This window comes from Hesperophylax consimilis, chromosome 11 (genome assembly GCF_061612785.1).
Source record: "Hesperophylax consimilis isolate HC1 chromosome 11, BYU_Hcon_1.0, whole genome shotgun sequence".
NCBI lineage: Eukaryota > Metazoa > Arthropoda > Insecta > Trichoptera > Limnephilidae > Hesperophylax > Hesperophylax consimilis.
In genome coordinates this window covers 12787438-12813715 of record NC_142846.1, presented here as the reverse complement: position 1 = coordinate 12813715, position 26278 = coordinate 12787438, and the positions used below count along the sequence as shown (strand labels likewise).

Here is a 26278-nt window from a genome sequence, read left to right as displayed (position 1 = left end):
AACGATTGTTTTTTTTATGATAAACTAATTTTATCACACGAATAATAATCGATAATAATTAATTATTAAAAAAGAGCAAACATATCCGTAAAAAATTTAACACCATGACTGTATTATAATAACTCAGTAAAACCACAAATTGAAATATTTGATTAGTGAAGACAATATTAGCAACTATCAAACGAAAATTTTAAAGAGAAAAATCGGAATAAGACTCGGTCGCATCTCATAATTGAGCCCAAGACCTCAGCCTGCCGGGGCGCCACTCTACCACTGAGCTGGTTTGACCTCATTTTCTTCTGTTACATTCAATTTTTTTATGGAATAACTTAATGAGTTAAGTTTATCCAAAAATAAATCAATTTGTTTTTATCCTAGAGTTGTTAAATACACGTCGCACATTAATATGAAAATTGAGATATTTATCCAAAACTCTAACTAGATTACATTTACTTCGGGAAGATTCTTACAATATGATACAAAAAGATATCAGCCAATAAAAATATGCGTTGTTAAAATGAATAAAGTGTTGATGTTACTTAGTTGAAGGATGATACAGTTAATCTTAATTAATTCTTACATATATTATTATTAATTTTTAAAACAACTCGAAGCCTTTTCACAAACCCCTTCCATATGTATGTAAATTTAGAAATTTTGGTCTGAATAATATATAGCGTGTGTAAGTAACAACTTGGCAACTATGTCATAGTTCCAATTAATATTTTATGAATATCATGAAGTTATTTTAAACCTAAATATATTTGACGAGTAAATTTTCAAAATAGTGTTAAATGAATTTACAATTTCTTTAACACTAGAAAGACCGAAGTGGTCATTTTTACCGTTTCTCGATGTAATATGAGGATATTTTGCTTAAAATTTATGGTAACGATCTGATTTTTTTTTATTTTTCATGATTCATGATTTAACGGCCATTGTGAAAAAAAAACAGGTACGTACCTTATTTATTTATCGAAATACCGCCGCGGTCAATGTGACCATTAGGGCGATTTTGCTGAATAAAACCATTTGTACTCCACGTTTTGAATCATTTATTTTGAAGGCTAACAATGGTACTACACTAACTGTTTATCAAGGAAAACCGAAGAAAAATGTAATGATATTGAGTACAGTACATCCGGATGTTCAATTTAGCGACGGAACAAAGAAAATTACCGAAACGATTGAATTTTATAATTCTACAAAATATTGTGTCGATATAATCGACCAAATGACTCGTAAATATTCCGTAAGAGTTGGAAGTAGAAGGTGGCCTGTGCATGTTTTCTACAACATACTTGATCATGGATAATTTATAAAAAGATAACAAAAAAAATATATCTGGTCACAATTTTATTCTACAGCTTGTTGGAGAACTAAGGTCAGCATATACAAATACCAGAGCTGGTCCTGTTGTGTTTGTTCCTGAATAATTGACATAAAGGGAACCGGAAAATAAAATTTCTAAAAGACGGCAGTGCCAAATTAATAAAAAATTGTAAGCAAAATAAAACAACTTACACGTGTGATAATTGTAAGAAATCTGTTTGCGGAAAGTTCCTCGGATATTATAAAAAATCAACAGTCTATACTAAATGTGCACCGAATTGATTAAAGTAAATCATTTCAGTACTTAATTATTGTTTTATTTATTTAATATTATGGCAAATATTACACAATTACAATAAAAATAAACTCGCACGTTATCAGCGGTCAAAATGACCGTTGTGGTCCTTATAGGTATGCAGCAGTAACCTGTCTTTCTAGTGTTAAACTCCATAGAATTATTATAAAATGAACTTTTTTCAATATATATTTTGACAGAAGCAAAATAAAACTAAGTTCATCAATTCATTTACAATATATAATGTTCGCATACAAAAATACGATGGTAAATTCTTTGACATAATGCTAATATTACACTTTAAATTAGAGAAGAAAATAAATTTACAATAGTAACATATTATTATTACAACTAATTCGTAATAAATTGGTTGCTAGATTTCAGTACAACTTTTCACTTCTGAATGGTGGTCTTGAAAAAGGGCGATACTGAGAGTATCTTCCACTCTGGAACGTGCCGCAAACATACTACATATTAATTTAAATGAGTAATTCGTCAATTAACACAAATCCTTCCACCTTCATCCCAAAACATCCCACCTTCCTCTTCCCCATCTCCTTTCCTCATCACTACATTCAACCTCACAACATAACAACATTAGGAGCAGTTGGGACTCTTGCGCCACATCAAAAAATAAAATAAAAATGTGCATCATATAGTGCGCGTATACTTATCGACCTCCACAAATTAAAAATATTTACATAAAAAATCAATAATATATTTCCTGAAATTAGTTAACATTTAACGTTTACGTACAAAACCATGCTAGCGGGGAGTTTAAATGGCACAAAATTATTTAAAAATAATTTTAATTAAATCTTTAATTTAAATTAGTTAAATTGATGGTTTTATTATCCTGATGACGGTACAGTTTGGGATTGTTGCAAACAGAAGTGGCGCCCTCTGTTATTCTAAAAAAGAACCATTGAAATTTCCGAACAGCAGCAACGGATTTTTATCTGTTAGTTTATAATAATCGATTAGAATAATGTATGTAATTTTTTGAGGATTACATACATTATTCTCAACATGTTTCACTAGCAAAAATTTGATTAGATTTATTACTTTGCGAAACCACTGTAATTAAGTGTGATTCTCACTGCTAAAGCCTGGGCTAGTGGTATTTGATTTCGATCTACATAAACCAGCTCAGCCTTCCTTCCAAACGCCTTCAATTTAATTAAAGACTATTCCATTTACTCGGTCGGACGTTATTTTCTCAGAAACAATGAATGTCAATACATAATCTGCCAATTCCGCAGATCAGAACTAACCATAATGGGGGAAGGAAACAATAATTATCAGCAGGATACCAATAAGGGCTTACCCATTTTTTTTTCAATTCAATCTCTTTTAAATTCAATGTTTGCGTAATGACAGGCCGCACAAAGCACTTGAGCTGCTCCCAACTACCAAATAAATATTAAGTAGACTATAGGGCAGCATTAAGTGTATGAAATTAAAATTGTGACTGGAATAATAGGGCCCTCCCATCAAATTATATGCCCTTTGGACGGCACCACTCTTTCCTATAGTGATATTTTTATTATTTTCGTTTATAAACTAGAACTAAAAAATATTCCTTTCGAAGTAATTATTATTTGCGTATTTATAAAAAAGGAAAACTAATAAAATATCGGTCATGAAACACCTCTTCCATTCCTTTGATCCTTTGCCGCAAGCAAGCAATTTCACACACTTCATTTTTCTTTTGACTGTTTAATTTAATTATTTATTTGAATGTTGGGAGCGGTTCTGTTTCATGAACAAAGTTATGAAAAGCGTCATATAAGGTGTGAGTTCTGTAGTAAAGTATTTAAAAATGATACTTTCAAGGCCAAATTCATACATTTGTTAGCCTGCGATTATAAAATTGTAGTTATGTATAATGTTAATTCGATAATTTTCACGCCTTTTTACACATATTAAACAAATCAAAATATGTAGTCGAGGAATATGGATAGGAAATGAGAGCATATTATAAAATATTTGAATGAAATTTTTTCCTACAATAATTATTGTTAACAGAGAAGCATAAAATATTTAAATAAAAGTGAATACCACACAAGATTCCCAACTGTCCGGAGCCAGTAAAACTGTGGCATCCCCAATCTGAGTAATTGTGAGGCTGAAAGATATTAGCGGGGGGAAGAAAATGAGAACGTGGAAGGTTTGAATTTTTGAAACAATTCCAATAAATAAAAACGATTCAATGCACTGATATCATTCTTTCAATGTTTTTGTAAAACAAAACTTTCAGCTTTCACCTACCGTGGATTTTGTTCAGCATTTTATAATTGAAATATTGTACGCCCCGATACTTTTGTAAACCATATTTACTCGGTTTGGAGAGTAATACGACCATAACCGTCTTTAAGAGAGGAAAAAAATCGGGAGATATACAGGGTGTCCGGAAACTCGTAGTACAAGCGGGAAACTGGTGAATCTACATCACATTTGGAGTCGATTTTGTAGTATTTTTTTTTTGATTTGTGCTTTCGTTATCGAGTAAATCGAGTTAGAAGTTGATTTTATTTTATATATTTTTTTTTAATCAAATTCTTATAAATTATTACTGAAGATCAAAGTACACAACTAATTAAAACTATTTGAAAGTAAAACAAATGAAGAAACTCGGATTTGAAGCATTATTTTGAAATCACCCTTCATTTAATCCGGTGTAATCATAAAATATTTCTGCTCTGCAGGGTTAAAACATCTGTTAAAACCTAAAACCAAACCCTAAACACCAGAAAAAACTTTAACCCTAAAATAGCCGAAAAATATTTTTTATTGTTTTTTTTGTGAAAATGCTCAAATCAAAAAACTATATGTTTATTTGGGTTCCATGTGGTGTAGATTCTCCAGTTTCCCGCTTGTACTACGAGTTTCTGGACACCGTGTATATTTTTTCAAATAAAGGCTTGAATTCATAGTTCAAGATTCCTTCTGGCCTCTGCCACTTTTATTTTAATTTTGATAGACAACAACCGTTTAGATCTAAAACATTGCTTGAATATTATAGATTAAGTTTTGTTTTGTACACCAGAATCAATTACCTCATCCAGAACTTAATCCTTCATCACAAAAAATACGCGTATAAACGTTTTTTTCAAATTTTTCATCAGCGAAAAGTCTTTCATATCCAAAGAGGTAGCTATTACCAGCGTTGTAATTTAATTATAGTTCATGTGCTAATTTATTAAAACCTTTTAGTAGACGCCTTTGCAAATTTACTCATCTCGTTTATTTATTAATTGCTTTCCATTATTCAAAGTAAATGTATTCAAACAAGGCTATCTAATTATAAAGTATGAGTTTCCCACCTCCACTCTTACGGCTGGTGATTTACTTGGTTTTACATACATAAATGGGTCAAGATGGGCAAGTTAAAATCGTTATTTCTCATTTTTTCCGTCTCATCAATATAAATCTCAAAGTTTGTATGTTAGTGTGAATTTGAATTGCTTTATGTTGTGTTTTTTTTTTCAGATTTACTCTTGATTACCTAATAATTTTAGATTTTATAAAACAATAACTTATGCCTTGTGTAAGTTTATTTTGAAATATACATACTTTGTGTTAATGCAATGTATTTCTTTGTACTCTATCTCTTCATGCAATACCGTGTAAAAAATAATTCCAAAATTATTAGAAATGATGGTAACTAGGTTTCCTTGTATAAAAATAAATTCAGGATATTATTGTATCTTTATTTCATTTTTAAAAATGTGTATTTTATAAAAATCGTTACACAGATTATTCACTATCACTTTCAGATAATAGGTGAACCCGTTAACTTATATTAGACTTCGCTTTCATCACTGGAAATATCCCGAGTTTGTGGAATATTTCTTTCCAAAATTTCGGGTTTACTGGATTTGAACAAAAAATCTGTTATCGATCGCTGTGCCTGTTTTTTGTGAATAATTTGTCCGACTTTTGGTAACGACCCATAAAAGGGGTCAGTTCTCGTTGAAATTTTGGGACAACGTTGTGATCATTTGTTATTAAATGATTTTCAAGTTTATCAGACAGTTGCTGGCCTTCACGCTCGATTTGCGCTGCGCACACGGATACCGCCCTGCTTTCCGCCTACCTCTCTGCGCATAGTTCATATTGAGTAGTAAGTACATGTAACGAATTCAGTAGCATGTTATCCCAAAAACGTATAAAAAATAGGCGTGTTATGCTAAAAGAAACCAGGAAAATAGAAAAAAAATGTTTTTTTGTTACCAAAATTGGCTACCATCGCTCTTTTTATTAATGTTGCTCTAATTTATTTTTGCCCTTTTTCTTACCTTACAAGAAAGAGTGAGAGACAACAACGGACAACACTACGCCTTCATTCAAATTATTTTGTTTGAATCGAAAACAAGAATTAAAAATGTCGCAGGCACGCTTCTGTGCTAATTTTGGAGGTGTTTGTTCCTCCACAGGTTCACCGTTGACCACCGTACCCTACACTAAAGAGTTGAACCACGTACACGATAGTAGCAATGTGGTTTTTTTGGACCCTAAAAGTCCTACTGATTATACGGTACTATCAATGTCTGGGTATGGTGTTGGCGAATGGTAATAGGAAAAGTGTTTCTCGAACTGTGAAATGTAATATTTTAAAGGCAATTGGATTATTTTTTTAAAACTTATGCAAGGTAATTATGATTGTAATTTTACATATTAAGCATTTGCACCGCCTGAATTCGATATAATCTTTTGCATGACTGGCATGTACTTGAAGGTGTGAAAGTTGGTGGACGAATTTGAATTTTGCCAATATCCTGAATTCTTCCTGAAATGTAGTCATCCTAAGGGTGGTTAAAATAATGTATTTGATTTTCAGTGACCAAAATTCTGAAGCTGTAATCTTTGTAATTCTATGAAATAAATACCAAGATATCTGCAAAAGGTGCAGTTTGAAAACCATTTAAGACATTGACAAATGTTTTTCCTACAATTCCAGCACCTTGTTACGTATTCCATATAGAATGAAAAATCTTATAATCTAAGATTTTTTTCATTGGAAACCTTTAGTAGACATTTCCTAACTTTCATAAATTATTAGTAGTTTTTCTCGCGTTAGCAAAGTATATTTTTAGTGCTTACCGTTTCAGAAAAAAAGAATTAATCATAATTTTTCATTTAATTCCAATACAGTTTAAATAATTCTTCGTACACGTTTAAACGTATTTGTATGGATAAAGTTACTATCAAATTTGCTATCAATAAATAAATATATTTGCATTACACCAAATACACTAGAATATCAATAATACGTGTAGCATGGCATAATCATGCATAAAATAATAAAATCCATCAATATTTATGAAAGTAAACCAAGCTTAAGAATGTATAGGAAATGATAGAAAATGGAGGTATTAAGCCTGTGAGAGACCGCGAAATATTTCCGTGGATTGGCCTATTTCAGTATGTTGCTCGCCATACATTCCTATTGGTAGTGTTTGACGAGCGATATGCTGAAATAGGCAAAGCCATGATGCGTATACCGCAATGAGTCGCCTACCTTCTAACTATTCTAGAATATTTGGTAACAGCCACATTTATTCTTTTTGCCCAAAGTAGGATATGCCGATAAAATCAATCGCTGAAGGGGCAAGAATAGATAATGTTTGAGGAGTACTGGTATATGGGATGGCAAAAGCGTATTTGGGTGTTCGTTTGGCATATACGTTGCTGTAACAATTTAGTCATTTACACTTGCTTACACAAGTTTAGCCGTTTTCAAGGGAAATTTTTAAAGAGATTGCTAGTTTACCAAAAGTGTACGAAATTATTTTAATCCCCAGATCGTTACAGAATGCTGCCACATTTCTTTATCCTTCATCATACATGATGACATATTTTTTAACCTATCTCTTTATGTGGCCAAACAAAGGAAATAATCATGTTTTGTTTTCTTAGGACGTTTCTGACTTGTTCTGTCCAATTGTGGACGTAGGTTCTTAATACATGTTACATGAATTTACATGAATTTTTAACACTTCGACCATTATCTGTATAATTTAAAATACGAACGTTTTCTTTTATTAATGTAATTCACCACACTCACAACGGACTTTCATTACCATTTCTTGCATTACAAGGAAAATCAAGGGAGTTAAATACATTGTCATTTAAACAAATTATTTACTTAAATACTTTATGAAAACGTGCAGCAAACACACACACATGAGACGAGGAAAAAAAACAGTCAAAAGTCATTGATGTACGGCGCAATGAAGTATTTGGCGAATTACTGGAAGAAATAAAACGAGAAGTAAGAAACTATACTATAACTATAAGGATAAGGACGTAGATAAATATGTACGACCAATTAATAAATATATAAACTAAGTCAGTCATGGTTTCAGATTCTAGTTCCACTGCGTTTAGTCAACTTTCTCCCTAATTTCATTGTCAATTATATATTATACACTTTCATATATTAGTGCTGTCAAGAATAATTTAACAACGAACAGCAATTGCCCCTAGAGTAAATTTGTTCGCTTTTCAGAACAGCTAAGATGATCTCATAGAAATTGTCTACATTACTGTTATTGTTAGAAATATGATCTAAAAGGTTTTAAAAAGTGAAAAAACACGCTTTATATTCAAATCTAGAAGTTAACCACAGAAGAATTTAAATGTAGGTACGCTTCTATTAAACCAAAGGTTCCGACCAAAACTAAAGAAAAAAAAATTGTGAATATTTTATTCAATATTTTTATATAAAACGACAAGAGAGTGAGGTCACAATAATGTTTATAATACATTTGTCTGATAAAATAAGGTTTTCGGTTTCAGTAACTTTAGTTCAGTCATCATACGATAAAACGTAAGGTGAGAAATTAAAAAAAAAATAATGTTTAATTTCAAAAATTAAATTTTTAGAGAATGTAATATTTTTATAAATAAATAAGTACATTTTAATAAGCGCATTTAACCACCTTTGAAGAAAAAGTTTTTGGTTTTAGGATACGTTCATAAATATCCTATTTATTTGGATTTTATTGAGAAACGAAAATTCACCCAAAATTCCCGACATCCTGAGAGCATCGTTGAGAAGTAAAATTTTCATTTTGCCAGAAGCCCGAGAGGTTAATGTGATTTGGAAAATAAATAATCCAAACTCTTTTGTGCAGTTCGAAGTGAAAAAAAATTGAAGTTACGTATAAATCTCTCCAGGTGTCGCTGAAGACAAGTGATAGAATTGACTGCGCCTTGTTCTATTGAAGTTTGTAACATTGAAAGAGATTTACAACTGCCTTCTACGCCTGAAAGTAAGCTCTGAGCCTTTCTTATGGCCTTCTAACATGTAGCTCCCCATAAAGAGGCTAAGTCGGATAATCCAATTAAGGCAACGTCAATTTTACGCTTTGAAGTTACTTACTTCACCTATACAAAAGGGCGCCAGCTTTCTGCTTACAAATGTTTGTAAGAATGTAAGTAAGCAGAATTTGGAGCGAAAATAGGTTTTATCAAATGAAAATAATGACACGCGGGGAATATTTTTAACCTTTCTTTGTTGAAAGATATTTCAGGCTAATTGAGTTATTTTTCGAAAATAAGAAAAGGTGCCGAAACAAAATTGCTTAGCGAGGTTTTAATGTGAAAGAGTTTCAACATTTTAAATATTAAACTTACTAACCATTGCATTGAATCCTATGTCAGACAAAGCTATGCTCATCAAGCGTTTTTTAGGCGTGGTTTTATCATGTGCTAGAGGGGGAGTGGGGTAGCACTTAAAATCATGTCTTTATACGGGATTTGTCACCTTGAAAGCTGACAGCCGAGTGACCACGGCAGCTCCCTAATTGATCTGACCTTGTGTGGGAGTGAATGGCGAGCAACATGGTGATATAAGCCACGCCCAAAAAACGCTTGTTGCGTGTAGCGTCGTCTGACAGTACCATGATTCCTCGCATTAAAAGAGCAAATAGAGTGGGATGAAACACAACTCTGCTTGGCACAAAATGCTAGATATTTTTTTCTTTCACAAGAGACCCAAATAGCCCGACTCAATGGGACTTTGGCAAACCATATTTTGAGGCAGGTATGGGTACTGCCACCCCGGAAATTATTATTTTGATACCAACCAAAGGCCATCCTAAATGGTTTGCTAAGTTAGGTGACTTGGTAGTGGTGGCTGGATTCATGGGGTTAGATTTCTAGAGGACTTGGTGGAGAATGCGTCTACCCACCAGCTGGATGGCGGGCCGGATCTGGAAAGACCGGCTTCCGTTGAAGACCGGATCTGGAAAGACCGGAAGATCCGTTGATCTCTCCAGCCGGACTCTCTCGACTCATCGCCTTGCACTAAAGTAGGAGTAATGAATTCATAAGTGCGTCACTCCTCCACCCACTAACTCCCAGATTCCTACAAACCCATCATACTTTTTCCATCCCAAAACTTCATTTCCTTCCTGTAATTAAAAAGATTTTCAACACAGCACCCCTCAAGATGACATGTGTCACATGGAGTATTGTGTGTGTTGAACGGAGTAGGGAGGGGAAGTAGGCGAGAAGAGGAATCTATCACTAAGCACGGCTAAAGCAATTTCAGGCAATTTTTGAAAATGAATTGTGGCCTTTCACAAGCGAAATAATGACATACCAATCTAAAAATTTATTGATAAAATTAAGGCAGAAAAAAAAAACACGACCTAAACTTATTTTCAGACTAAAAACATCTTGTGGTCAAAAAAAATTCGTCCTGTTTGTAATCGAATAGAAAAGGAGAAGAAAACGGAACGGATCAACATTTCCGGCAAAAAAAACAGTATCCGGTGTAGGCGACGTTTCTGGAAAACTCGACACCGCACTTCCGGTCAGGCGAAAAAATAATACTTAAGATAAACTCACTTGATAAAACTAGTTTATAGAATAAAGAACTGTTCCCGTATTACTGGATTTTTGATAAGCTTTTATAAAAGCCGTTGCTGACTTTCACGTTATTAACAATTCGTAGACTTATAGCAAGAAATCCCCTTCAATGGAAGGAATTCAATATAATTACTTATTAAGTTAAAAGGAATTCCGGCAAAAAATATTAATTTTCTGAAACATCGTTTTCAAATACAAAAAATATATTGCAAATGAATATTGGTACAATTAAAAAGTTCAACATAACTTTTTTCGCAACAAAACGCCTTTTTAATACCCTTTTTTTAAATGCATTATTTCCAAAGAGGCTGGAGGAAGATTATTCATAAGTAATAATTATTAGCCTGAAACAACCATACAAATTGAAAAAAAAATAATGCCGCCGAAGAGAATTGAAACCGCCGCCTTCTGATTACTGGTCAGCTGCATTGCCAGAAGATTTTTTTAATTTGTATTTTTGTTTTAGGCTTATAATTATTACTTGTAAATATTTGTTTTTTTTTTTGCGCTATGCATAAAAACCTAAACACAAAAATGTGCTATGCATAAAAAAATAAACACATTTTTTTATCATTAAAATAAAATAAAAACCAAAACAAAAAAAAGCCAAATTGTTTCAAAATTCCTTGAAAATAAGTATATTTATGCTGTACATTTTGATTAAAGCAAGATTAGTGAGTTTAGTTTCGTTTAGTAGTTTTAGCCTTAAATTCAAAAGACAATTTAATACGATACCTACAGGCACCGCGTGTGTTCCACTGGGTAATTTGTTGCAAGTCACTAGTTAAATTAATGTCCTTACTTATAATTTGTAGGTTGGATAAATAATTAAGTTGCAATGCGTCCTTTTTATGAGCATAGGTACCTCTCACTACCACTTAGTGGAGCCAGTAGAACTATGTTTTTTTGTGAGGCGAAGAGGAGATGTAGAGGGGATGAGAAATGTAGGGAAGAGCCTGATTATTCAGATCTAATCACCAAAAACAGACAAAATCATTTGAAGAAAACTTTAAGTTCTGAATTTTGGTATTCTCAGTCTCATTTATTCGGTGTTTTGAACAAACAAGCCTTAGGAATTATCCGTACAGCTATCAGCTCATATGGTCTCATGGAAATCGTTTTGTCTGCCTTACCATCATAGTTAGAAATATGAACTAAACGGTGTTGAAAGAAAAAAAAACTTTACACTAAAATATAGAAATTAACCACATAATTATCAAGATACCTCTACCAAACCAAAGGTTCTGACCGCAAATTGAGAAGAAAGTATGAAACTTTCTTGACCTTTTAATCAACTATTTTTATATGAAACGACAAAGAAGTGAGGTAACAGTAATGTTTATGATACATTTGTCTATAAAAGTGAGGTGATAGTGATGTTTATGATACATTTGTTTATAAAAGTTAGGTGATAGTAATGTTTAGGATACATTTTTCTATTAAATTGAGGTGAGATTAATGTTGATACATTTGTCTATAAAAGTGACGCAATAGTAATGTTAATGATACATTTTTCTATTAAATTGGGGTGAGATTAATGTTTATGATACATTTGTCTACTAAAATATGTGTTTTTTTGTTATCGGTGATTTTAGTTAATTGTTTAGAAAAAAAACATAAGGTAAACCATTTTTTAATTACAAAAATTGTGATAAAACCGAGAATATTGCCCTGGTGAAAGTAACCTGGAGGGTTCAGGAGAAGATTATTTTAGTCTGAAAAATGTCTATACAAATTTTCCTATTATTGTCTGATTATGATTTCAATTCTTGGAATTCCTTTATCGAAATTTTGTTACCCAATTCGTAATAAATTTGTAGCCATTAATCTATTATGTTTTGTAATTAGTGCAGGAAGCTTATAATTTATTAAAAAGTAGCTGAACACACGCAAAAGTTGCATGAATTAATCCATGGTGAAAGGTTTCAATTAGTTAGAAAGCTAATAGGGCTGACGGCTTGTAGCGATCTGATGGAACTAGGTTAGGCAATATGTTATATTAAATTTAGTAGACACAAGGGAAATAATTGAAGGTTATATTAGAGGGAAACGTTTGATGAAAAACGTTATTATTTGATATGTAACTTGTAGTCAAATTTTGGGACATGTTATTTTAATAATAGGTTAAATATTATATTATTTTTAACTTATCTGTATTATAACTTGTCTGTTAGAAGACAAAAAAAATCACTTTATCATTTATATAAAAATGCATTAATTTAATTTGTCAAGTTCGAAAACGCGATAGAAAGAGAAAGATAAAAAAAATATAAAGTCCCCCGACAATTTATTATACCACTCCCAAATGTAATTATTTTTCTACAAATTTTGCTACTAAACATTATTTTTTTAAGTAGGTAGGAACATAGTTTATTCACCTAAATTTTAAATAAATAATAATGTAGTATCAAATGCTTATAAAACAGGCAATGTTATTATTGTGCTGGCATTTTGCCAGTCATTTTATGTTGGGTTAGTTAATAGTCACCGTAGATTGAGTTTGTTATTTTTATCCTTGACTAGCCCCGGCGTTGCCCGGGTTATTTGCAAAATTTTACGTAATCTAATGTTGACAGTGTCAATCTTGGAATAAAACAAAAACAAGATTTTTTAGATCATAATATTAGATATTGATTTGATAATTTTTATTTTGTATTTAATAAGTGAAAATACAATTTTTAACCAATTTATTCTTATCATTAGCCATGATAAAGGTTAATGATCTAATATTGTTAGCGAAGGTAGGTATAATATTGAGGGAAAAATCATGTTCATATATACTGTTTTAAAAAATAGGCCAGAAACTAAGATTAAGTGAAAGAATTAAGGTGGCAATAATAGGTCTGGAGGCTGTTTGTATACTTTTTCCGCCGAATCGTTAAACATAGTATTTTGCGTCGAATAGTAAATTTTAAGTTATTACAGTTTACGGTTGGGCAAAATCCATGGTACTGTAGTTGTAATGTAACTGTAATTGTAATTAAAATTGTAATTGTAATTGTAATTGTAATTGTAATTGTAATAGTAATTGTAATTGTAATTGTAATGGTAATTGTAAATGTAATTGTAATTGTAATTGTAATTTTAAATAACTTATATCATTGATGTTGCTATTCCAAATTCCTGTAATATTCAAAAATCTGTTAGTGAAAAAATAAGAAAATACACAGATTTAGGAAATGAAATAAAAAGAATTTGGCATTCTCGGACTATAAAAATATTACCATTCGTTATTTCGGCTACTGGCATTATACCTAGCTCTCTAATTAAAAATTTAGGCGTATTAGATCTATCAAAAAATTTATATATAAAGATGCAAAAGTCGGTCATTTTGAATACATGTAGGATAACAAAAGATTTTTTAAATATTTATGTTGAGGGATCAGTAGGATTTATAGGCCCTGTTAGAAGTTCTACCGAGCCGAACCCTCTGATATGAAAATATCTGGAGACGGTGAATTTTTTTTCCCATTTGATATCTGGTGATTTGACGTGTTGTTGTTCTTGTATTGTTTTGTATTTATTTTACTTATATAATGCACTTACATAGTGTTGATTGACTAGCTGATCATTTGTGGAAAAGTGAGTGGAAGGGTTAAGTTTTTCCTTTGGGGAAGACTTAACCCGGACAACTAAATCGGAAGTTTAAAAAAAAAAAATTGTAATTGTAATGACCGGTCGGTGGCCGAGTTGACATCGCGCTTGGGTCCCACCCAGGCGTACCGTGTTCAATTCCTCGGCTGGCTAAGTCCTCCATCACAACACAAGCAACATTTTCCGCTTTCTGTGGTGGTAGTAGGAGATTTTCAAATATTGTCAGGTTATTCGTAACCCGGGAATGTTTGTCTTTCTTTTTAAAAAATTTAAAAGAATAATTGTTACTGTAACCGTAATTGTAATTGTTTTTTTTTTGTATTAGGCAATTCACCCTAAAAAGAGTGAATTGTAATTTTAATGAATAGATAAATTGATGGAGGTGTGTTTTGGACGTGTAAAATATTTTTTCCTTCTCATGAAATTGATTAATTTATCAATATGAAATATTGAAATTCTCTCGCAAACAAGTGATCTATTTCATTGGACTGTCTGTTGTCTGAGGACTATGAGTCGAAGGATCTTGTGTAATTTGGGAACAACCGTTTTCACTTCTAGAGATTGACTGCTCAGACTGTTCAATTATCATGCAGATAATTTCAGACTAAACTTTGATTTAAACCTCTTTATTACCATATTGTTTGATATTCGGTTCAGTGAAAAATCTCGAGATATTATACTTGATTTCAATAATGATTAAGATTATTAAAATAATTTTTCAGTTTTTTTATTCATGTTTAATATTGTAATAAAATATATGATTTGAGTTACATTAACTTTTACACATATATTAAAAAAAAACACAAAATGGCATTCTTGTTCCTTACCTTAACATAAAAGAGTAGCTCTTACGACTGATATTGCCTACCTACTTTATCTGATTTGTCTGATTTATTCTCCCCACAAGCAGTTTTGAAAACCTGAAAATTGTTAATTAATTTACATTTCACTCACCGACAACCGAAATAAGTTTGTTTGAAAATATTCATCATAATTCTCATGAATAAAAACCCCATAATTATGGATGTTGATGATGATATGCCCGTTGATGATGATACACGAATAACTTGGTTATTTTTAAATTATTGTTTTCAACGTTACATCAAAATACAAAGATTTTTACGGCGAGTTCGCTAGTTCTGTGTAAGTAATCCATCGAATAATAACATGGTTAATAATGCTAATTGTACATATTTAATTCTATATCCCAGCATCTCTTCAACTTCAAGCATCTTTTCATCTGTCTAGTTTTCTCATGGCCGAGATTTCTGATCACTTTGGGTTACCTACTTCCTTGAGAAGACTTCGCCATTTCTTCAACTACCCTGTCGTTCAGAGTGCTAACACCACAATGTTTTTTGGGGTCTTGGGGTGGTTATTCCAGAGGGATGGAGATCTAGGGGACCTTAACCCTTCCGACCGCAACTAGTCATCTCTTCTCGAAATACGTCTATAGTATTGGAAAGTAGATCGATTTGAGCCATTCTATATGTTAAATTTACTATAAATAATAAGAGCTCATCTTATGTCGTTTTGTTATTACATTAAATCACACACTGCAAAGTTAAGATTTGGGAGTAACCAAAAATCAACTCGGGGTTTCATTGGAACTTTATATTTTTTCAAGTACTTGATTATCTGTAACGCCTAAAAATTAAATATTTTTTAAAATGTTATTGAAATTATGCCACTACGGAAGGATTAATCTTTTAAATTCTCACGACCTTAGAGATAGATGCCAATCACGGATAAATAATTTGAATGAGTTGAGTTAATGATTTTCAATTGTGATTAATAACAACGTTAATAGAGAAATGATTTTCAGTAGCACAACTGACAGAAGCAGTAAGTGGTAGGTTACAAGTTCGAGTTTCAGTAGTTTATTTATTTATTTATTTTATTTATTTATTTGTTTGTTACAAAAATATTACAGCATAGATTTTGACTGTCCAACTAGGAAGGTCTCCCGTTCTAGGACAGTCAGTAGTAACCTTGTCATTTTTCTTTTAAGTATGTTTTTTGAAATGTTGTTGCAATAATTATTCAAAATATATTCGTTACTTATTTATTTTTTAAATAATTAAAAATATTCTTGCATTTGAACAACCCTACAATATTTATAAACTCCCACTACTATCAGACAAAGCTTAAGGCTATGTAGTAAGCGTTTAAAAAGAAGAAGAAGATTACAAGAAGAAGAAACAGAGATAAATTATGTAAATACAAATAGAGCGAAAATCTCTTGAAAATGTTGTAGTAATCAAAGAAACATTGTGAATTTTTTCATTTACTTATTTTTTTATTTCAGATTTTTTTCTGTGAACTGTTAAATAACAGAACTGGGTGTGTTTTTATCTTGCATTTTTTTCTATCGAGGGAATTTCATAAATGTGATTATTTTTTCATATCGGAAAATGAGATTATTTACAAAAATAACAAAAATCTTTTTAAGAGCTTTAAACCTTAAGGTGTTCCAGGAAATTGGTGTGCGGGGTCTTAGCGGGTATTTTACCAACCTCTTGAAAGCTTATCCATGAGATAACTAATATTAATAAATACTCGCAATAGATATAAACTGCTAACTTATCCTAAAGCTTCCAGTAACGAATATTAAGCTCGGACTTCAAAAATCAATAAAACTAAAATATACGTTATCCTAAAGATAAGCTATCAGGGGGGTGGTGAAATACCCCATTAATATATTTAAAATATAATTACCATATCAAAATGCATGACCAGTTCTATCCCCGCCGTGTCGGCAGTCTCGCACAGGGGGCGATCTCTCGCCGCGCAGTGGCGTCTCGCGGCGTCGGCTTGCCGCCGCAGATCGCGCAGACGCTCTCTGGCGGCGGAAGCGAGTGCGGCCGCGCGGGAACCGCACGCACCCAGCGCGGACACCTTGTTAGATATCTCCAGACTTACTGGGGAGATAATAATTACATATAAATATTGCAATTAAGGTTAAACGCGACGTTTGTTTTAATCAACGCGTTCATAGATGGTGTTATTTTAATCATTTTATTAAAATACGCTTTTTGCAAGTAATGATTCACAATATTATGACCATTTTTTTCTGTACCGATGATTCAATTCAACATTGTATTTGTATGCTTCTCTTGAAAGAATTGTGTTTTTATGCGGATAAAACTATTTATTCATATTGCGTATGTACGGGCTCAAACAAAATATTAATCTTAATAACGTCAAACATAAGTTGCAAAAAAGCGTACTTCAATAAAGTAATTAAATTAACGTCATCAATAAGCAATTAGATTATAACGAAGGTCGCATTAACTGGCACTTTTTGGTCTCTTTGTGTTTTAACAGATGGAGGAGATTTTCTTTTCTACTCACTTATCGTAATTTTAGGAATTATATGAAATACCTACAATGTAGGTTTGCAATAATTATTTTGTATACGCAATGAATACGAATGTTACTGAGACTAACGTCTATATTATATGAGATCTGGGATGAGATGAAAAGCTTGAGCGACTATTTATATGCAGTAAACCTCTTCCTTCCCACTCTAACACTGCTTGAGTCAAATTAGAATTAAAAATAATTTCACTATTTCACCAGATCGTATTGTTTTATAAACTTCGTACGTAACACTTCATAATCCTGATTGAGTTTTAAGACTTATACCGACGCAAATTGCATGTTGTTCGGAGGGAACCTTTTTTAGGATATATAACTATTTCGGCATTTTAAAATGAAAGAGATTGATTCATAAAATGACTTGTTGATATAAACAATTCAAAATGTACCCAGTGTTCGTGTCGGTAGTACAGTAAATTACTTGTAATTGTATTTGGTGAAGGTGTTTGAGATGTCATTGATACTGCTAATTATTAATGACCAGGCGCTATACCTAAAATGATCAATTTCAATCAAGTATCAATTTGAACCATTAATTGCTAAAATTTTACACAGAAATGTCAATTTCCGTTAATGAGACATTAAAACTCACCCATAAAATTAATAACACCTCGAACGAGTGTATTTCTTAGGAAGCCCGCTCCCTGACGAGCCGGTACGGAATCGGTATAAACCGTTTGAGTCCAGACCCTTAGCAGAAAATTTCTACTATGAACTACGTTGCAAACCGTTTTATTGCTTTAGTTAATTTTATTTTTCGGCGCAGGGTCTGAATATTTAACACGATCCCCAACGATAAACAACATTTTTCAACAAGTGGTTAAAACTACATAAGCGATTATTATTTTAAGTTTAAATAGTACCACAAAGTAAGTTTTCCGTGTTAGAAGAAAAGTTTTAGGTTCATCAATTTTTTCCGCGTGAAAAAAAGAATGTGAGAAAGTATGGATTTCGCTTTAAAAAAAATAACCAAAAACTTTTTCAAAGACAAAATAGGAGACGCCACTGCTAAACAGTGGGTCACTGAGAATAAAATTGAGGGTTTACAGAATCCTGTCGCATTAATAATCAACAGATTATATGGTATGGCTGCTACGTAATCTGGCAGAATTAATTGAAAGTCGTTCTGTGGAATTAAGTTATGATAAAAACAATTAAGTGATTATTTTTGGATGGTGCTTTTACTAAAATATTTCTTCATTTTGACAACGATGCTAACTTCAAGTACCTACACTGAGGGCTAACCTCCTGTAAATTTATAGAAAATGTAATTACTATTCGCTCTTGCTGAAACTCCATTTTAGTGCAGTAAATTCCTACTAAACTTATCTATCTTTAATTAATTTATTTATTTATTTATATATATATATACGCCTAAAAAGGCTTTTACATAGAAGTGATACATGATGCAGTACAATAAGAGAATATGTATTATACAGGAGATATTGACAGAAAATAGATGTAATCCATTTTAAAGAAGGTAAAAAATACACACTTGTAAAATTGTGATTACAAGTATAATGAGAAAATATTAAAAAATATGAAGCAATATTAGTAAAACGTAAGAGTAACATAAAGTAAAAAAGAAATTATAACAACACTACATATAAAACTTAACAACATTTAAAACAGTGCGCACGTCAAATAATCGCTCCACAAAAATCGCTCAAATTCATAGTTAAAATCTCACCAAAATCAAACAACCGACGGTTGGTGTTTACCTGTAAAACCAGTGAAGTGATTCATCCAATTTAGTTTAGTCTAAACGGCCTAGTCATTACAATTTTAAGTGATTAAAGTGACAATTTGAAGTGACAGTGACCGGCTTGCAAACTCAATCAAAACCTTTTATTACAACAAATACAAACGGACCTGTGCCCTCACAATTAATATTATAATTATTTATCGATACGTCACAGGCGGTCAGTAGCCTGGTGGTATAAACGTTTCGCCAATACTCTCCGTGGAATACGGGAAGTCAGTTCAAACCCCACAGTTTCCAAAAAAAAAAAAACTTTGCTGCTTTTTTTTCAACCGCATTTTTTTTTTATTCTTTTAAATTTTATTTTAATCTGCATTGTAACGTGTGATATTTTTGAAACCCTATTAAAAAAAAAATAGAGCATCTAATTAAACAATAAACTTATTTTTTAAAATCCACAATGAGCAGCACCAGAGGCAAGACAACCATTCTGGATAGCGAAGATAAAATTATACAGTTCCTAGAAAAAAAAATGGACGTAATGAAAAAAGACATAATGTCTCAAATAGCATATCAAAACATTGAAAACCAAAAAAACATCGATAGCTTAAAAAAAGATATGTCGGAAATTATAGAAAAAAAATTCTCTGCTGAATTAAAAGATGTAAAAAACCTCAAGAACCAGCTGTGCGAACTCACCAAGACCATTGACTTTCTTTCACTAAAAATCGATGACTATGAAGTAGAGAGAAATAAACTCCACAAAAAAATTAAGGAAGTGGAAAAAGAAAACAAAAATTTAAAATCTGTTGTAAATCAATCTCTACAAAATTGCCTTGAAACATCGCTCGAAATCAACGGAATCGAAACTAAAAAAGAAGAAAATCCTAAAATACCTATTGAATGCATCTTTAAAAAAATAGGGTCTGAAGATTTACTAAATAATAATTCCATAATAAACATTTACACCAACTCACTAAAGAAATGTATAACAATAAAGATGGCTACAAAAGAATTGAAAGACAGGATCCTTTCCCAAAAAAAGAAAGCGGGATATTTCTCCGCCAACGATATAAATCACTCCACCTCGATAAACCCTATCTACATAAATGAAAAGCTGACGCCACAAAACAAGCAATTACTCTGGCTAGCGAGAGCAACAAAATCAATGGCATACCAATATGCGTGGACGAAAAACGGGAACGTCCTTCTCCGTAAAAATAAGGATTCACCAATAATATATGTCAAAGATGCGAGCGACATTCCACTCCAGTAACCGTGCCTCACTTCTACAACTTCTTTGGATACCTCCCGGACTCAATAAAAATGGCCTCCTTAGAAGTATATAGCATCCTGGAAAACCATGAATGCGAAAATTATCAAGACCTAAACTCAATCTTCGAAGACACATCTTTCAATGTACTAAATATGAACATCAGAAGTATTAGGAAACATTTTGATGAGTTCTGTATCCTTTTAAACTCGTTATCTTTCCAAATTGATTTTATATCTCTTACCGAAACGCAAATGCGCGAATGTATCCCTTTCAGCCTACCAAACTATATTTCTTTTTCAATTCCAGCTAGACACACCTCTCATGATGGCATTACCATATTTTATAATGTACACTCTATATCTAATATTAACATTGTCAGCCCAAATTTCAAATATTCAAATGCTGTCCATGCAACCTTTACCTCTCAAGGAAAAAAGTATTCTATTTTGTCAGCATACCGCTCTCCCTCATTATCCACAAATTTGTTCATACACGAAATTAAAACTTTTATTGACGAACATAGCTCAAATCAATTTGATTTTTCATTTTTAATGGGAGACATTAATATAAATATACAAAACGCAATACTAAATCCATCTGCAAACGAATACTTAAACTTACTGTACACCAAAGGTTACCTATCTTACCTGAACAGTACTACTAGGCCCAATCATCCTAATGATTCATGTCTTGATCACATATTTCTGAAAGCAAAAAAAAAATACCCAAATAGATCTGCTACCTTAAAAATTGACATTACAGACCACTATCCCACCTTCTACGGTCATTGCGTTATAAATTCTCCCAGAAACATCGATCCCAATAACCAGCAGGAAATAAAAACAAAAATTAATTACCTTTCATTAGACATATCACTAACAACCGAAACATGGGATTCGGTGCTTTCTAATAACGACCCTAATATATCTCTAAATAACTTTTATGAAATTATTCAAAACCACATTGAAAAATGTTATGAACAAAGAAAACCACCTAAAAGCAAACATAGACACATAAAACCATGGATCACACGTGGTCTAATAATATCAATACATCATAGAAATAAACTGTTCAAATCTTACAAAACTTACGAAAACCATTGCATAACCAACAATGAAACACAAAATTACAGCAAAAGAAACCATTATATTATATATAGAAATTACCTTAATACTCTTATAAAAAAATGCAAACAACAGTACTATTCTGAACAACTCCAAAAAGCACAAAACGACTCACGAAAAACATGGAACATCATAAATGAGATCTCAAACAGGAAACAAAAGGATCACAAAATTCCCCAAAAAATTGTAACCGAACATAATATAATCTTAGAGAATGCTGAAGATATTGCAAACAATTTCAATCACTTTTTCACAAACATTGCATCTACCCTAATAGACAATAACCCTTCTCTTAGCTTACACTCTCAGAATGTATTCTCAGACTATTTAGAGACTAAAAATTCTACCTCTGAACTATCTGAATTCATGGAAATTACAGAAGTTGAAATCTCAAACCATATTGATAACATAAGCGTTAGGTCTGCAAATGGTCCTGATAACTTAAGTAATGCTACAATTAAATCCATAAAACAACATATAATCAAACCACTACATCATATATTTAACGCATGTATCAGTAAGAGTATTTTCCCGGGTTTATTTAAACTTGCGAATATCATTCCAATACACAAATCAGGACCTCGATGTAAAACAGACAATTACAGACCAATCACCTTAACTTCTCAATTATCCAAGATATTAGAAAAATGTATAAAAAAACGAATCATCGATTTTCTGGAATCTCATGCACTCCTATCAGCTAACCAATATGGCTTTAGAACCAAACTCGGCACTGACGATGCTATATTTAATTTAACCAATAGAATTTATTCTAACCTAGACTCAAATATTAAAACCCTAACAATTTTTTTAGATTTAAAGAAAGCCTTTGACACAGTCAACCATAGTACTCTCTTAAATAAAATATCCAACATTGAAATTAAAAATAAATGTCTCATGCTTTTACAAAATTACATTTCGAATCGACAACAATGTACAAAAATTGGAATGTGTTTGAGCAATTTTGATACAGTAAAACACGGTGTTCCACAAGGGACTGTATTAGGGCCGCTACTCTTTTTAATCTATATAAATGATTTATGTAACATTGTTATACCTGGTAATATTTTCTTATTTGCTGACGATACTGCAATAACAGTCCAAGGAAATACATGGGAAGACACAACTAATAAGGCTAACAAATGTATTACTATTGTCAAAGAGTGGCTAGATAGAAACCTTCTTACTTTAAATTATGAAAAAACTCTCTGTATTCCTTTCTATAACACACTGAAGTCAGCTCCCAAAACTAATCTTCATTTAAGATTTCATAATGTAAATTGTAACCCTACCGCATGCTCAAACTGTAAAGAGATGAAATCAGGAAAAAATATTAAGTACTTAGGTGTAACCATAGATTCTCAACTAAAATGGACCAGCCATATAGAAAAAACTATTAACAAACTGAGATATTTAAATTATATTTTTAAAAGAATGTGTAATATAGTTAATATAAAAACCATAAAATTAGTTTATGATGCACTAGTTCATTCATCTATTTCCTATGGAATAATTGGTTGGGGAGGAAGTTACAATAATCATCTCAAACCATTAGAAATTGCCCAAAAATCAATAATTAAGATTATGTACCAGAAAAGTAAATCTTATCCCTCCAAACAATTGTTTAGGGAAACCGATATTTTGGACCTTAGACAAACCTATAGTTTTCAATGTCTTAAATTTATCTACAAGCACCCAAACAATTTTATTAAAAACTCTAATCGTTCCAGTCGAAGATGTGGCGCCTGTGAGTATGTTGTACCCCACTGTAAAACTAGACAGGCCCAGAGACACATTAGTTTTATTGCTCCAAAAATCTATAATTCAGTATGTTCAACCCTTAAAGAGACCACTCGTCAAAATCTTCATTCATATAAAAAATATATCAAAACTTGGCTCAAAACAGCCAAAATAGATATTTTTTTCTTATAAGTTATTAACAAAGCCATTAATTATACTTACAATTAATTAGCTTTAAGAGTAGATATATAATAAAGTCTGCTATGTGTTTGTTGTATCAATTAATACTTGTTGTACCAATTACTATTCATTGAGCACTTAAATGTTTTTGGAATTTTAGTAAAAAGTAACTGAAATTACGGTAAAATCAATCACCATGTACAATATTTTATTTTTATTTAAACCACTGTTTTAAATATCCACATACAAATAATAATGCCCACGCACAGGCCTCGCCTTTGTGGGATTTTTTTGTTACTCTCTTTTATTTTTTGTTATTATGTATGTACCTGTATATATATGTATCAAAAAAAATTTCAATAAAAACAAAAAAAAACAAACAAATCATTTAAACTAATTTACCAAAGCTACTCTAATTTGTAGGATTCAACAAAGTGTTGGTGTAGATTATGCTTAATTCTATGTATGGAGTCAATAAATAAATCAATAACACCCCCATACTTGTTGCCCCATTAATGTTTAAAAAGTGTTACGACGAATTCATTACTTGGTAAAAATTACGCCAAAATGAAACTAGTTTAAAAAACACCCTTAAAAGTATTCAAGACATCGCCTTAATTTAGAGTAACACTGCATTAAGTAACAATAAAGAGTGTCTAACAATCACATTAAGTCAAAAAAAGTCGGGGACGCCCGAGGGAGACATGGTACTATCAAGTGAATCAGATACTCGAGTCGGGCCATGTCAAGAGTCACTACCTACCCCTGCGCGAAACGGTTTTGTTGTAATTTTATGGAAGTATATAAAATAACATAATGATTTTATTTGTAAATTGTGTTTATCAGAAAAAGATTCCAGAAAAACCGATAAAAAATAAATTAAATTGTTTGTTATACTCACAGACATATGACTAATATTCATATGTCTATGGTTATACTGAAATATGAAAACACAAATGAGTAAAAGAAATTAGAAAATATAAGATAAGCTACAAAAAACCTTATATGCAGGGTCAATACCTGTGGGCGGCATTTATTTTTGCACGGAAGCTTTTTTAATTTATAGGCTTACATTGCAGGCTTTGCTATTCTCTTTTGCGTACTTTTAACCCGTGTTTTGAATATTATAAAAACAAGTCTTATACCTGCTTTGTGATAAACTTTATGCTTGGAAAAATAAATTATTTATTAAGGTTTAAAAATATAATTGATAAAAATGTATTTCACTTAAATATTAAATTCGCAAAGTGTTTTGTGATACCTTCGTCGAAAAAATCTTTTCACCATGGCAAGTCATTTCTAAAATCAAATCGAAAAATTATAATAGATTTAAGTCTAATAAGTAAGTAAACGCTAAACTTTATTTATTATTTCAAACTATCATTTTATTTGTTCTCTTATTACATCTTGTTTAGTTTTCCACATCTTCGATTATTTTTATAATTATTTGTTTCCTTTCTTATCTTACTAATTAGATTCTTACATGCTCGTTCAACGTTGGTGCGGTAAAGCCGGCCTTGAGTCTGGTTTAAGACTTTTTTCACCAAAAAACACCACGGGGTATAATAAGTTAACTTATTCATATTATAATATTTGCACTACGTTTTTAGTAAGGCTGTTAGATAATATATTTTGTTATCAGATAAAAAAAGGAACTGTTCTTCAGTCGTAATATACTGTAGAGTGATAGGTATATACTGTTTTACACTCACTTCATTGATATGTCGCCTCCGAACTTTCAGTAATGAAGAACTCCTCTCCCGATCGGACATTTTTAAAGCCTTTTTATAAATCCGGTAGATTTTCAAGGCTTTTTTGCGATATTAGACCTTTCAGAAGAAGTTGGATTTATGGAGTTTCTGATGACTTTGTAATGCCATTTGGCGAGACGGGGAAACTTTGCAAGCACCGACAGAGTTAAAGCAAAAAATCATTTCTTTAAAGATTTTGGGACAGGTTAATTACGCGATCAAATACCTCTGTATTGTGCCTAAAAATATTAGATGTAAATATCAAAGTTCACGTCCTGTTACGTTGTAAGCGAGGTTAAAGTCAGCATTCAGTTTTGTCTCGTATATTCAGTACACGGCGTAAATATATATTTTTTTAAACATAAAAGAATTTATTTTTTTGAATATAAATATAAATTTGTTTTATGATATCTGTCTAACTAGGATATACATGTGTCAATAGAGACGTATTGGATACATAAATGGGTATTTACATATTAAAATATAAATTAGAAAGTTGTATACATTGTAAACCGTGAAGACATAATAGAAAGTGTAGGTTATCCTACAGGGATAACAATATCATAAATGTATATAAAAAAGTTAAGATAAAATAGTTAATGAAATAATAAATTGAAGTTAATATAAGCAGTATAACCTAAAAAAACACATGTAACAATATTTCATTACATTAAATGACAAAGTTCAATCAGCATCTAGTTGGAGTGCATATTTATAAATGGGTTTTTATAAAATGTTTGATCTTAGATCTGTCTTGGCTGATGATCTAAGACTTGGTTTCTGTTTTATATATTTTTTAAATTGTGTTCAAAATGGCTAGTGGAAGAGCATTATGTAGCCTTGTTGCAAAATATCTAAAATTTTTAGCGAAAGGGATAAGTAAGAGATTATATCTTTTAGTTCTATTATCACGAGCAGTTTGGACATTGTCAAAAGCAGTTTTGTGTTTGAAGAGGTATGCTAGCATGTTTTTGGCATAAAGTTGCCTAGTGTCCATAACACAGATTTGCCTAAAGATTT

General features: G+C 31.6%; 1 protein-coding gene across 1 annotated transcript in view; it reads right to left on the bottom strand.

Moving 5' to 3' along the window:
- Nucleotides 1-26278, bottom strand: part of prom (prominin) — a 90248-nt gene that overhangs the window by 44235 nt on the left and 19735 nt on the right. Inside the window, exon 6 of the mRNA XM_089637547.1 lies at nt 16823-17025. Coding sequence (XP_089493673.1) covers nt 16823-17025 — 203 coding nt within the window. The remainder of the gene's footprint in view (nt 1-16822; nt 17026-26278) is intronic.